Genomic DNA, 15705 nt, shown 5'->3' with positions numbered 1-15705 from the left:
TGATGGTTATTGATTGGGTCTTGGAGTCTTGAAACCCATCCACCAATCGGTGCTGTGCTGCTATGTAGTCCACCAATGGAAGGGCAGGCATAGCAGGGACCAATGGTGGAGGACGGGTTCTGGCTGGAGGGAGGAAACAAAATGGAGAACAAGACACACACTGGGGAAGCACATACATTGGGATGTAACAGAGACATTGTCCTCGACCTCGTCTACTTGAGTTTGCCGATTCTGCCGTGGTGACATGGATTTTGACGCGGCTGGGTTTTCGAGTTAATTACATAACTATTGAAAACCTTTTTTCCTATAGCTAATTTATTTCCATAGTTGTGTACTTGCTGCTTTAATAATTATGGTTTCATGTAATATTTGAGGCTATAGTTTGGATATTCTTAAACAAAAAAAAATAATATATATATATATATATATATATATATATATATATATATATATATATATATATATATATATATATATATATATATATATATATAAAAATTACTGCCAAACGTAATTAATGTATTGCTGTTGTAGGGCAAAAAGCATGTATCTCCAAAAGAGTACATTGAGGAATTTAGAGAAACAAACTAATTGTCAGAATGAATGAAAACGTTTATTTAAAATGGACACCACAGCTACATTGGACCAGCCACAGTGGACAGACCAGATGCGTTGTTTTGCGTGTTTATAGCACAAGTGCTAGTTTTCAACACTAGTCCATTGAGGTTGACTGACACCCATGTATTATTGGAGTTGTACATTAGGTTTGGAAAGGGTGTCATGGGGCCTAGGGTGATGGAACATGCTCGTAACACAGATGTTGAATGTTCAATTCAAGTAAAATCATGAAAATGACTCAAATCGGAGATACAAGGTTTTCACCCGACTGTAGTATTATGACCGTTGGCGGCTTTGGGATATTTGTGGGATTATGCACATAATAACTGTAAAAGCTTTGTTTTTTCAGCAAAGTACTCATTTTAATATATGTTTTATGGTATTCTGTTCTAGAGCCAGCTCCCGCCCCGGAAGCTGCCCCAGCTCCTGCCCCGGAAGCTGCCCCAGCTCCTGCCCCGGCTCCAGCTCCTGCCCCGGCTCCCGCTCCGGCCCCAGCTGGAGGTGCCGCTCCTGCCCTGGTTATTCCTGTCATTCTAGTTGAAGGGTGAGAACTAGGGAAGGGAAGGAACTAGGGAAGGCTCCGTACCATGTTTTCATTTCCGATACCACAACCTTGATTATCTACCGATACCAATCCCATTCTACTCAATTGGGATGAATGCACTTTGCTTAAGATCTAAAATACAAATATTCTACTCCTAAAGGAAGAAACACAAACAGTACCCAATAGCATGACTCAGTTATGCAATATTGCTGCTGCTTTTTATTTAGTCAAACTTCTTCCACACACATAGCAACTTTTAGCAGCATTGGCCAGCAGCATTCAAGCAAATTCAGCATGTCGGTCAAAGTGTAGCTGTAGTAGACGGTTTCACTGGAATTCGGTTACTACGGCGGTTTGGACCCAAATGTATTTCATGCAACTATCGCATTAGGAAATAAATGTGGGTCCTTTTTCGAATGCTATTGTTGTCCCTTTGAAACCATGATTTACATGATAGTTCATTTACATGATAGTTCATTTACATGATGGTTCATTTATATGATAGTTCAGGCTAGATTTGTCAATGGAGTGTACCAGATCAGAACACATGACCTTGAGCGCTCCATTACTTTTATGCAATGTTTTTTCATTTTATGAATAAAACACTTAAACACACAATTTAACTCAGCTCTGTATATGCGTTGCTAAGCAACTCCTACAGAAGCAATGTTAAACTGTAATAATATATGGGCCTAGGGCCTATCATAGCCAGGTGTCATGTACAGAGGTCTAACGACCGCACAGAATAGTAGCTGGAGCAGGCTGTACATGAACAGAAACAGCCCCTCTCAGTAAATGCTTTTCAAACAGTCCCGGGTAGGCAGATAGTAAACAATCAATCAATCAATCAAATCCTTTATTTAACCAGATAAGCATCATTGAGATTAAAATCTCTTTTTCAAGAGCGATCTGGCCAAGCAAGGCAGCAGAAAGTTTCAACATAAAAAAGAACATCACAATAAAATACAGATAAAACATTTACATCAAGCTCCAATTTCAGGCAAGTTATCAAACAGGCAAATGAACAAACACAGTTGCACTGACCAAGGGAACTGAGTTCGTAGGATTTTAAAATGGCTTTGAATTCTCCGAGGGTGACCAGTCCTGGTAATTTTAGGTCCTCCTGTATCTTGTTCCAAGATGAAGGAGCAGCATATTTAAACTGGAAGACTCCGAAGACGTTTCAAATGGTAAATAATATTTATTGTATAGGGTAGGAATTCAAACCTCCACGGCTTTTCCCAAAGGGAAAAGAGATGTTATTTCAGGGGATTTAAACCCAGTCCACACAAAGGGAAAAAGGTAAGGGGAGAACAAACACGGTATACATACAGACAAACAAACAATTAACAAGATAACTGCGTAGGTGGCTACGTGGCGTAGTGGGCAAGGCGCTCGCCACGAATGCGGAGACGCTGGGCTCGCCTGTTTGAGCCCAGCGCTCCACATTGCTTTCAGTTTAGCTGGTCATTCATACTAATACACATTGGCCGTATTAGGGGGTGGGAAACTGATGGGTGGGGATCGGGCGTTGTGGACAGCGACTCCTACAGGTCGGTTGGTGCGCCTGCGCAGTAGAATCAGGAAGTGTCGGGGGCAGCGTGAGCCTCCCACGCGTTACTCCTCGCCACTGAGAGATCGAGCTGCGCAGGTGAAAAGATGCGACTGCTGTTACCTCAAGTACCGGAGGGGACTTGTGCTATGTATGACTTAGTCCACATTGCAGCCGGCTTGTGGGAGGCAAGAAACAGCGTTCGTGACAGGGGAGGGTTGAATTGGATGATATGAAATTGGGATGGGAGAAAATATAGAAAATGGGAGAAAAAGTGCATAAAAAAAAAAAAAAGATAACTGCGTGTCCGTTATAGGACACCACCACAAACTAGGATCGATCCACACCAAGTGGTCACTAACACAAAGCCACCATGTATATCGCTTCCACCGCGACAGCTAGCAGAGAAGGCAACCTCCTCACTCCACTCTGAGACGTGGCAGTGACTCCAATGAGGCGCCCGGACGTGTGTCATCTCCCACTCTGTTATTCACTCATCTCCACTGCCTGCCTGAAGATGCACCAATCAGGTGCAACCAATCCAATCAGGGAGATGAGTGGCATCTGCAGAACAGAACAGAAGATTAGGAGATGACACAACCTCACACATACAAAACAACACATTTACATATACTAACCTGATGTTCAGATGGTGTCATAAATACAGTAATAATGGTAATGACCAACCCACGTACCCATGTATGTCACACCTCCCCCCATAAGAGCGAACCTGCAGGGTTAGCAAAACATTATTACTTATTACCCAACATGAGATTAGTACCACATACCAGGGAGAACAGAAACAACAAAAAAATAATTATTCTCCCTCCACAAAATCACCCACCAAATGGGCCACATCAGCACCACACAGGCCCCGCGTCACCCTCCTGCATTACAGAAAACGGAGAGACACATTAGCCTTGGGAGCCAGAAGGCAAAAAGAGCTCCAGGGACCATGGCCATGTGTAGCTAGCCCCCCCTTTTTTTTCAGGGGGTAGAGAGCCTCTCTCCCCATGACCTCCCTCATCGCCACCGGACACCGATACGCGAACTACTTAACGGGGTCCGCACTCCCAACAGCAACACTGTGCGTCCTGTAAGGCACATCAGAACACAACACAGCATGTGAACCAACAACCCTGTCACATCCCAACTCCGACGAGACGCGGGCAGGAATCTTCATTAGCCTATTCACATGACACCAGCGTGTCCTCCTCTGCCGCTTGTGCGTATACAACAAATACTTAGTGGCAGACTCCTTTCTTTTTACCACATAAGGTCCTGAGAACCGGGCAGTGAGCATAGTACCAGGCGTGGGCAGCACAATAAACACCTCATCCCCCGCCTCAAAATGCTGCTCCACCGCCAATTTGCAAAACTCACCACATACAGAGTCACCCAACGCTAGACCATGGCCTCGCTTCCGCTCCTGTGCCCTAGTGACAGCACAAATTGAAGGAACATTGGGGTGATTATCAATCAATGCATCACACAATGAGTCAGTAAATGGAGTGTCCTCAGCCTCCAACACAGGGACGACCTTACCCCCAGCGATATCATTCCCCATGACGAAATCCACGCCCTTCACGGGAAAACATGAGCGAACCGCGACCGGAAAACAACCTGTGATCAGTGCAGACTGTACATGCACCTTATGCAACGGCACGCGCACACACCCCATGTCAATACCTCTCACCAATTCACTTGACTGACAGGAGCCCACATCCAATGGTAATACATCAGCCAGGATGAACGATTGAGAGGCTCCTGTATCACGGAGTATTCTCACCCGTTGGTAGTCCCCAACTTTACCTGATAGGGACACATAACCATCAAACAAAAAGGGTTCAAAAGAGCTATTCTGGTCAGGACATGACACTGTACCAATCAACCCCACCCCTTTCGGTTCCTGGGCTGACTCCCTGGTCTCCTGTCGATCCCTTAGCGCATGACAGTCCCTCATAAAATGCCCTTTTTTCTTACAATAATGACACACAAAGGTGGCCTTTTCAGACGGCGGTGAGCGTGGTCGGAATGCTCGCTCGTCACCTCCCTGATACGCCGACTCAGAAGGAGAGAACGCACCACCTCCTACATACACATTATTTCGCACAGCAATATTTTAGTGGATCAATGCGAACTCGTCTGCCAAAACTGCAGCTTCCTGGAGGGTAGAAACTTTGCGCTCCTCTAAGTACACTATAATGCGTTCGGGCACGCATTTCTTAAATTGCTCAATGAGGACTAACTCGCTCAACGCTTCGACACCATCCACGTTACATGCTTCACACCAACGAGTAAACATAGTCCGTTGTTCACGGGAAAATGCAACATGTGTTTGAGAGGGAGCTTTACTTAGTGCCCTAAATCGTTGCCTATACGCTTCCGGCACCAGTTCATATACGCGCAAGACAGCACTCTTCACTTTCTCATATACCACGCTGTCCTCATTCGATAATGACTGGCATGCCTCCTGAGCCCTACCAGTGAGTCTGTATCGCAATAAAATCGCCCACTGGTCCTTTGGCCAATGCAAAGCCCACGCTAATTGCTCAAAAACAGAGAAATATGATTCCACCTCAGACTCCCGAAAGACGGGAACTAAAGAAATATGCTGCCCAATATTAAAAAGGCCCTGGGAGACTTCAGTTGAGGAGGAGGAAGAGCCACCACTCTCCAACTCCATCCTTCTTATAGTCACCTGGAGCACTCTGTCCATCTCCTCCTTTTCCCTCAGCAGCGCCCTGTCCTTCTCCTCCTTTTCCCTCAGCAGCGCCCTGTCCTTCTCCTCCTTTTCGCTCAGCATCTCTCTTTCTTCCCTCAGCATCTCTCTTTCTTCCCTCTGCATCTCTCTTTCTTCCCTTCTCTCTTCCCTGTCTCTCTCTTCCTTCCTCTCTTCTTTCCTCTCCTCCCTGACTCGCATAGCCTCTCTTTCCTCCATCTGGAGACGGGCCAAACGTCTACTTGATTTACGAGTGGGAGAAGAAACAGAGGCACGCCCTGAGCGTACAGAGTCATCACTATCATTCTCCTGCCCCCTGGAAATGCCACCTCTCTGTTTTTGTACCGCACCAGCGTTTCGATCTAAACCACCAGTGTCCTCACTAGACTTGTCAGCCGCCCCGCCGTGTGCGACGTTCTCAGAGACATTTCCCTGGGCTATGGGCAAACTAAATATATTTTTATCCAACAACCCAGCCAGCACGATCGCTTTCAACTCCTCTTTACTTTTCGAACTTTGGACAGTAATGCCATAATGTTTGGCGACACTACACAAATCTATCTTTGTGCAGACATCAATTTGATCCCTCGTAGGGTCCGCCAAAAAAACTTCCAAAGTAAAAGCTACCCCAGCCATAGCCCCTGCAGAATATGACTATGCCACAAATAACATATGTATAATTACCCTGTGCTCCCGTAGCAACCTGCGTTACCATCAAATGAATAACAGGCACCAGGAAATAGCCACTCACCTACTCCACAATATCTGTGCGTAACACATTTAATCGCCACATTCCGTAGTATACAATTCAACCAATCTGATTTAATGCCCACATCTACCATTCAGGAAAACAATAAACGTTGGTATAACCATCTAACTAGGATCACCTGTGTCACTCTAGCATATCCCCAGCTAAACTACTCCCCTGGCGGGATGAGGCCTACACATATCTTCAGTCGCTTACCGATTTCATTGCGTGCTCCACCGGAATTACGACGCATGCCCCCCACCCTCTAACCAGGTAGGCGATCCCCCTGTTACCTATGTGGCAGAAAAAAAGATTAGTTTAAGAGCATTACATACAAGAACGGTTTACATCAATCAAACTGTGTAGCACGGACAATGGAAAACACAATATAACTTACCAATGAGAAAGAAAAAACAATGCTACCTTACCTGCCATGCTCCAATTGACAAGTCACAATGTTACATAACTATACAATTGCGCAAACTAACGAGCCCCCATGTCATGTACAGAGGTCTAACGACCGCACAGAATAGTAGCTGGAGCAGGCTGTACATGAACAGAAACAGCCCCTCTCAGTAAATGCTTTTCAAACAGTCCCGGGTAGGCAGATAGTAAACGAAGACGTTTCAAATGGTAAATAATATTTATTGTATAGGGTAGGAATTCAAACCTCCACGGCTTTTCCCAAAGGGAAAAGAGATGTTATTTCAGGGGATTTAAACCCAGTCCACACAAAGGGAAAAAGGTAAGGGGAGAACAAACACGGTATACATACAGACAAACAAACAATTAACAAGATAACTGCGTGTCCGTTATAGGACACCACCACAAACTAGGATCGATCCACACCAAGTGGTCACTAACACAAAGCCACCATGTATATCGCTTCCACCGCGACAGCTAGCAGAGAAGGCAACCTCCTCACTCCACTCTGAGACGTGGCAGTGACTCCAATGAGGCGCCCGGACGTGTGTCATCTCCCACTCTGTTATTCACTCATCTCCACTGCCTGCCTGAAGATGCACCAATCAGGTGCAACCAATCCAATCAGGGAGATGAGTGGCATCTGCAGAACAGAACAGAAGATTAGGAGATGACACAACCTCACACATACAAAACAACACATTTACATATACTAACCTGATGTTCAGATGGTGTCATAAATACAGTAATAATGGTAATGACCAACCCACGTACCCATGTACGTCACACCAGGCTTCACTTTTTTAATTGACTTATCAGTAACGTATTTGTTCCGATATCCAATTCTATTCAGCACATCCATATTGAGTGTGGTCCCCACATAATTCAGTAACGGTTTAGGTTTAGGGGTATTGAGAAGGTGTTTTACATGTGTGAGTGTGTGCTTTTGTGTTGTGTGGGGTGTGAGAGAGAAAGGGACAGAGGCTCCCTGCTGCGGGTAGGAAGTAAAAACATAGGGGTCCTTTTCCCCAAATTGAAATGGCGGGAGAGGGGCATTGTGACATCACAAGACAAGTCTTCAGAGGATGTGCTACATTGCAGTGTCCCAAGTTGGCTGTGGTTGAGACAAACTGTCCTCCCAACCCTGTGAACCACCGACAAGCCTCTGCAGGTTAGCCTAGAATTCACCTCTGACATGCTATATTTTGTGCTGGGGTGGTTATGAACATACAGTATGACAGGCTGCAGTATACAGATGTAGCCATTCGGATGGTCTACCCCTGCCGAGTGGTTTCCGGTGGTTGCCGTATTAACGGTATCAACCAGTATGGGCCCTCGGGTTACACCAGTTTACTTTTCGCCTCTGGGAAAAGAGGAGGGGAGAAACAGCCTGTGCCAAGGGTTGTCTTCTCAGCTTGACTACGCAGCACGAATGTGCTTGCAGATCGACGGTTTTCAAATGTCCAATCTAACGAATTTAGTTTGCTCATAAAATGCTTAAAATGTTAAATATATGAATATATTAATTCTGATCTGTTTTTGTCCTATCCACTATCTTGTGATTATAAAAGAGCTGCAAGCCCCTCAAATATGCAGCGTGTATGTGCTTGTATAGATCAAGTCAGCTTTCTCACGTTGCATATTACAATAAAGTATTTGAGCACTTCTTAATGATATAATTCGGTTTTTCGTTTCTTTTCTAGGTGAAGATAATTGGAAAAATATTTGAAGCATTTTTGGTAAATAAAAATGCTTTGCTTCTTCTCCGTTCTCCACTTGATATTATTAATCGAGTTGCAAACAAAAGGCTGTGGGCTTTCAGAATATTTCGATTTTATCATCAAATTCAGATGAAAAGCAGAACAGCTCAATTTAACCGGGCAGTTTCTTTCTTCCTCCATTTTCAATCCATATATTTAAATCTAGGGTTTGTGAAATAATATTTCATGATGATCTTGTATCGTCATTTGGGAAATATTAGTAATATAATTTTTGGAAAGTTGTGCTTCGATCAGCGATTTATCTCGGCTGCTCCCCTACATTTTCAAAAGCCTAGACAGAGAAAGGTTGTCTTAACTTCATCATCATAATATTTATATAATATCAAATTTATATAAATATTTGTCATGTGTGCTATGGCTTTCGAGACCAATTTCTGAAGCGCTGTGGCTATCCGATCAACGCTGCAAATCGGGATCAATTCTGTCAGGCTTAGCGCCTCCTGATGGCATATAAGAGAACAGCAATCTTAAAATTAACCCAGTCGGCACCGCGGTAGGATGGTAGACAGTCCTAATGGCTGTAACTGTAGGTACTGACACAGTGTTTGTTCCACTATGACTTACAGCTTGTGACTCCCTAAGTAGCTGGAAAGGAGATTATCCGATTAGTGGTATTTGTGACTTAAGAAGGTCAGAGATAGTGTTGCACATGCAGTGTTTATGCCGCTCTCTGTGGAAAAAGTGGTTTATTTTGCCATTGAAAGATGGCCCATATACCGTTTTGGCGTATAAGGCTGAGAGAAAATGTATAATCTGTCATGGCTGTGATGTCCCTTGAAGGAGAGAAGGGAATGGCAATACAATTGTTGTTTGAAATTGTATTCTTATATTTCCCCCAAAATCTATGGGGGATGGAGGGATGATGGGTTAACTAAGGGGTCGCTTCTGTGTGTGTGTGTGTGTGTGTGTGTGTGTGTGTGTGTGTGTGTGTGTGTGTGTGTGTGTGTGTGTGTGTGTGTGTGTGTGTGTGTGTGTGTGTACGTGTACATACAATTATTTGAATCTGAATCATGTGTGTGTGTGTATACGTGTGTGTTTGCATAAAATAATCTGAATCTGAATCAGAATTTTGTGTGCATGTGTGTGCATAAAATAATCTGAATCTGAATCATGTGTGCGTGTGTGCATAAAATAATCTGAATCTGAATCATGTGTGTGTGTGGGGGGGGGGGGTATACAGCATGTGTGTGCATAAAATAATCTGAATCATGTGTGTGTGTGTGTGTGTGTGTGTGTGTGTGTGTGTGTGTGTGTGTGTGTGTGTGTGTGTGTGTGTGTGTGTGTGTGTGTGTGTGTGTGTGTGTGTGTGTGTGTGTGTGTGTGTGTGTGTGTGTGTGTGTGTGTGTGTGTGTGTGTGTGTGTGTGTACGTGTGCATACAATTATTTGAATCTGAATCATGTGTGTGTGTGCATAAAATAATCTGAATCATGTGTGTGTGTATACGTGTGTGTTTGCATAAAATAATCTGAATCAGAATTTTGTGTGCATGTGTGTGCATAAAATAATCTGAATTGTGTGTGTGTATACAGTATGTGTGTGTGTGTGCATAAAATAATCTGAATCTGAATCATGTGTGTGTGTGTGTGTGTGTGTGTGTGTGTGTGTGTGTGTGTGCGTGTGTGCGTGTGTGCGTGTGTGCGTGTGTGCGTGTGTGTGTGTGTGTGTGTGTGTGTGTGTGTGTGTGTGTGTGTGTGTGTGTGTGGGGGGGGGGGGGGGGGTATACATACAGTATGTGTGTGTGCATAAAATAATCTGAATCATGTGTGTGTGTGTGTGTGTGTGTGTGTGTGTGTGTGTGTGTGTGTGTGTGTGTATACAGTATGTATGTGTGCATAAAATAATCTGAATAGTGTGTGTGTGTTTACGTGTGTGTGTGCATAAAATAATCTGAATCTGAATCATGTGTGCGTGTGTGCATGAAATAATCTGAATCTGAATCATGTGTGTGTGTGTGTGTGTGTGTGTGTGTGTGTGTGTGTGTGTGTGTGTGTGTGTGTGTGTGTGTGTGTGTGTGTGTGTGTGTGTGTGTGTGTGGGGGGGGGGGGGGGGGGTATACATACAGTATGTGTGTGTGCATAAAATAATCTGAATCATGTGTGTGTGTGTGTGTGTGTGTATACAGTGTGTATGTGTGCATAAAATAATCTGAATAGTGTGTGTGTGTTTACGTGTGTGTGTGCATAAAATAATCTGAATCTGAATCATGTGTGTGTGTGTGTGCGCGCTTACATGCATGTGTGTCACTGCAACAATAATCTTTGTTCCAATTCCTAAAGTCAAACTGTCACATTGCTGTGCAGCGCAGCACACAGTTACACTGCCTCATTTTGTGTTTATTTTGTTCTTGTCTTCAGCGAGGAACCCCCCCCTCCCCCTAAAGTCTACAACCAGTTCACGGATAGCACGTTGCGCGAGGCGTCCGTTCGGCTACGATCCCGAACAGAAATATTCAAGGACAAAACCAGAGACCCTTACTGCTCTTCTCCTGAGATCAGCCCACCCATAAGTAGGTACAGTATTATGTAACGCTATAGTAGTCGTGTGCATAAAGTAAAAAAAAAACACACACCCACACATGTAGAGAATGATTTATTTTAGGACTGGGTGACATAATCAAAATTATGATATCACAATATTCTTCTTATTTTGGGCGGTATTTGATTTTGCCAGTGCAAATGGACTGCATTTATATTGCTTTTATCCAAAGCACTTTACAACTTGTGCCTCACATTCACTCATTCACTCACACATTCACTCACCGATGGCAGAGACAACCATGCAAGGTGCCAGCCTGCTCATCGGGAGCAGTTTGGGCGTTAAGCTCAATGACGCGCTGCCGTGTTAACCATAGTGATTTCCTTTTTTGGGAATACAATTGTGATTATAGCTTTTCTTTTTTTTTTTATCAAAAAGGGGATATTTGACATTGAAATTTTTAGATGCAAAATGCATCTATGACTGGTGATGTCACTACCTCGGGCAGTAACTCACTCATTCAGTGTTGGGCAGTAAAGCATTACTTAGTAACACGTTACTGTCATTTTATTACTTTCCCAGTAACGAGTAAGATAATGCTTTGCATGTTCTTGGTATCTAGGGACATCTATGGATCTCAGGGATTGTATTCCCAGCAAATGAAATCTAAGCAAATGAATAAAGGGAAGATTATTAAACAGAAGGTTTTGTAGATCTATACAGTACTGAATTCTGCCATCTGGACACATGCAATTTGAAATATTATTATAGAATATAGAATATCAGGCCTATAAATGACCTTATTATAGCCAAGTCGCATATATACGGATTGGGCCAAATCTCCTCTTTCCAATGGCAAAGTTCAATCTGGATTTAGTATCACCAGGCGTGCAGCAAGAACTGTGAATCAAATCAAAGTAAGTACAGTTACTTCTTTACTTACTGCTCTGCCATTTTTCATCAGATTGCAACGCAAATTGTTGCTAAACGTTTATAGAAAGGTAGATAAACTAACTGCGTTCTAATTTATGCCAATATTGTTCCGTTTTGTAGTAGATAATCCTGAAAAATGTATCCACAAGTCATTTGATTGACAGGAGCTGGCTTGAGCTGGGTATTGTCGTTTTTTGAAATTTCAACGGCATTCGAAAGCTCAATGTCTCATCTCCAAAATGACGGCACAGATCTTTTTTGCGTCTATATTCGCCTGTAACCAAATACATTTCCAGAACTCATATTTCACAAATAACACTTTAACCGTTTCTGCGCCAAAAACAAGTTATCTCGTTATAGCCCGCCTGTTATGGTTTGACACCGACCCCAAACGCTAACGACACAGAGAGAGTAGTTTCAGAGTTAGCCAAAAACTAGGGCTTGTTTTATTTCACAGAATAGCAGCAAGAACTTGGTTGAAAACAGACAACGACTGGGATACAAGCATTTGAGGAATGTTGCTGCTCTGCAGCTTCTCCCGGGGAGGTTCGTCTGAGGAATCTGACAGTGACGTCAGAGCCGCTCTGCAGAATCCTCTCGGCAGTACTCCGAGGTGGTAGCGGGACAGGGAGAGAGAGAGAGCGGGTTAGCTCAGAGTACAGTTGGGAACAGACAGGTGACAGGTGAAGTGACTTGTCCCAAACAGATAATCCAAGTGACTGAATCTTCGGTGTAAATACACACTGTGAGCAATGTCCCAACAACAATCCAAGTGATAGAATATTCGGTGCGAATACACACAGTGAGCGATGTCCCAATAATAATCCAAGTGATAATATCTTCGGTGTGAATACACACAGTGAGCAAAGTTCAAACAATAATAGATCCCAATGAACAATCCAAAAAACAGGCACGGGGTGAGAGACAGACTGAACAAAAAGCAGGATCTCTTCAGTGTTTACACACACGAAAAATGATAGGGTCAAAAGACTGTCTTGCAAAACTCACCCAGGCGCTGTGTGTAAAGAGAGCAGATCAAACAGGGCGAGCGCGTCGTTACGGGGAACGGGTTGTCCAAGCGGAATACTTCTTGAGAGTCCTGGGAGACAAAGCACAGGGAACAGCAGGCAATGGAAGGAACGGCAAATGCAGAGAATATATCAAAACGATCCAACAACACTTGATGGGGAATCGGGGTATATATAATCAAAAGGAATGCTTAATGACAAGCTGTGACAGCTGCGGGATGAGATTGACAAGCGTGTGGTTGGGGAAGCACCAATCAAACGGCGTCTACAGGAAGAAGCGTGTGAAGAGGAGAATGCAATTAATTAACTGAAAACTAAAGGAACAGAGCGAGTAGGCTTAAAGGAACAGAGCGAGTAGGTGAGCAGCGGACAAAAACCTCACAGTACCCCCCCCTCCACGGGAGCCACCCGGCGACCAGGCCGACCCGGCTCGTCCGGATGGGCACGATGGAAGTCCGTGATCAGGCCGGGATCCACGATGAGCTGTCGGGAGACCCAGCTCCGCTCCTCCGGGCCGTAACCCTCCCAGTCCACCAGGTACTGGAACCCCCGACCCCGCCGTCGAACGCCCATCAACCGGCGGACCTGCCACTGGGGGTGACCATCCACCATCTCGGGAGGTGGAGGATCAGGAGCTGGAGGCATCAGGGGACTGAGGGAGACAGGCTTAACCCGGGAGACATGGAAAACGGGGTGAATGTGCATGGACGCAGGAAGTTTCAGACGCAGAGCCGCCGGACTGAGTACCTTCAGAACCTCGAAAGGTCCGACGAACCGGGGGTTACGTTTCTTGGCCGAGGACCGAAGCGGGAGGTCCTTCGCGGAAAGCCACACCCTCTGCCCAGGGTGGTACGTCGGCGCAGGAACCCGGCGCCGGTCGGCCCCACGACAGGCGCGCTCAGATGTCCGGAGCAGCGCGGTCCTGGTGATCTCCCAGACCCGTCGGCAGTGGACCTGCACGGAGGGAACTGCCACCTCCGTCTCCTGTGCGGGGAAAAGAGGGGGTTGGTAGCCCAGGGAAACCTCAAAAGGTGAGAGGCCGGTGGCGGAACTGACCATGGAGTTGATGGAGTACTCGACCCAGGGAAGGAAACGGCTCCAGGAAGCTGGTCTCTCGGCTGCCACACACCGAAGAGCAGACTCCACGCTCTGGTTCATCCTCTCCGTTTGTCCGTTAGTCTGGGGATGATAACCAGAGGAAAGACTGACCGTCGCCCCCAATCCCTTGCAAAAAGCCCGCCATACCTGGGAGGTGAACTGGGGCCCCCGGTCAGAGACGATGTCCTGGGGAAAACCATGAAGGCGGAACACGTGGTGAGTCAGGAGGTCCGCCGTCTCGGCCGCCGAGGGAAGCTTGGAAAGGGCCACGAGGTGAACCCCCTTGCTGAATCGATCCACCACGGTCAGAAGGCAAGTGTTCCCCAGGGAGGAGGGAAGACCTGTGACGAAGTCTAGCGCCACATGTGACCAAGGACGGCTCAGAACGGGAAGTGGCTGTAACAGCCCGGAGGGTGCCTGGTGCGAGGCCTTGCTGCGGGCACAGACCGCGCAGGCCAATACGAACTCCTTGACGTCGTTCCGCATGGTGGGCCACCAGAAACGACGAGCCAGGAAGGAGAACGTGCGATGAACACCCGGGTGGCAGGCGAACCGGCTGGTATGGCCCCACAGCAGCACCCGGGACCGGACAGAGTCGGGGACGAAGAGACGATGAATCGGTACGTTGCCTGGAGCTCGCTGGAAGCGTAGGGCACGTCTAACCACCCCCTCGATGCCCAAGGTGATGGCTCCTACCACCCTGGCCTCCGGGAGGATGGGAGTCGGGTCCTCAGAGGGTGGAGCCCCCTTGGAGTGTAACCGGGACAGGGAGTCGGCCTTCGTGTTGCGGGAACCAGGACGAAAAGTCAGCGAGAAGTCGAACCGACTGAGGAAGCTGGCCCATCTCGCCTGCCGACCGTTGAGGCGCTTGGAAGCGCGGATGTACGTCAGGTTCTTGTGGTCCGTCCAGATGGTAAATGGCTCCTCGGCCCCCTCAAGCCAATGACGCCACTCCTCCAAAGCAGCCACGACCGCCAGCAGCTCCCGATTGCCGATGTCGTAGTTCCTCTCGGCAGGGAGGAACCGACGCGAGTAGAAGGCGCACGGATGTACCTTCTGGTCCGTTGCCGAACGCTGGGATAAGACAGCCCCCAGTCCAGTATCCGAGGCGTCCACCTCAACGATGAACTGTCTCTTGGGGTCAGGGTGGAGCAAGATCGGGGCGGAAGTGAACCTCTTCTTGAGGGAGCGGAACGCAGCACATGCCGCTGGGGACCAGTCGAACGGCAGGGCGGGAGAGGTCAGTCTGGTAAGTAGCTCCGCCACTTGACTGTAGTTCCGGATGAACCTTCGGTAGAAGTTGGCGAACCCGAGGAAACTCTGTAACTCCTTCCGAGAGGTGGGTTCTGGCCATTCCTCCACTGCTTGGATCTTGCGAGGATCCGCTCGGGTCAAGCCCTTCTCCACGATGAAGCCCAGGTAGTCGACGGAGTCGGAGTGGAAACGGCACTTCTCCGCCTTGACGAAGAGCCGATTGTGGAGGAGGCGCTCCAGCACACGGCGGACATGCTGGATGTGCTCCTCGAGGGTCTTGGAGAAGATGAGGATGTCGTCCAGGTACACCACCACAAACTCCTCCAGCATGTCACGAAGGACGTCGTTCATGAGTGCCTGGAATACCGCCGGGGCGTTGGTGAGGCCGAACGGCATCACCAGGTACTCGTAGTGGCCCCTGGGGGTCTTGAAGGCGGTCTTCCATTCATCGCCCTCACGGATACGGACAAGATGGTAGGCACTCCAGAGGTCCAGCTTGGTAAAGACGGTAGCCTGGGTGAGAGGCTC

At 46.7% G+C, this 15705-nt stretch overlaps 1 protein-coding gene across 1 annotated transcript in view; it reads left to right on the top strand.

Moving 5' to 3' along the window:
- LOC311237919 (cyclic nucleotide-gated channel beta-3-like) overlaps positions 1–15705 on the top strand; it is a gene marked incomplete at both ends in the record, with an annotated part of 79206 nt that overhangs the window by 14939 nt on the left and 48562 nt on the right. Inside the window, 2 exons of the mRNA XM_084325893.1 lie at positions 1012–1162; positions 10744–10895. Of these exons, the coding sequence (XP_084182019.1) occupies positions 1012–1162; positions 10744–10895 (303 nt within the window). The remainder of the gene's footprint in view (positions 1–1011; positions 1163–10743; positions 10896–15705) is intronic.

This window comes from Notolepis coatsorum (assembly GCF_963971535.1).
Source record: "Notolepis coatsorum genome assembly, chromosome: 12".
NCBI lineage: Eukaryota > Metazoa > Chordata > Actinopteri > Aulopiformes > Paralepididae > Notolepis > Notolepis coatsorum.
Note: the sequence above shows the minus strand (reverse complement) of the source record. Positions and strands in the feature narration are given on the sequence as shown.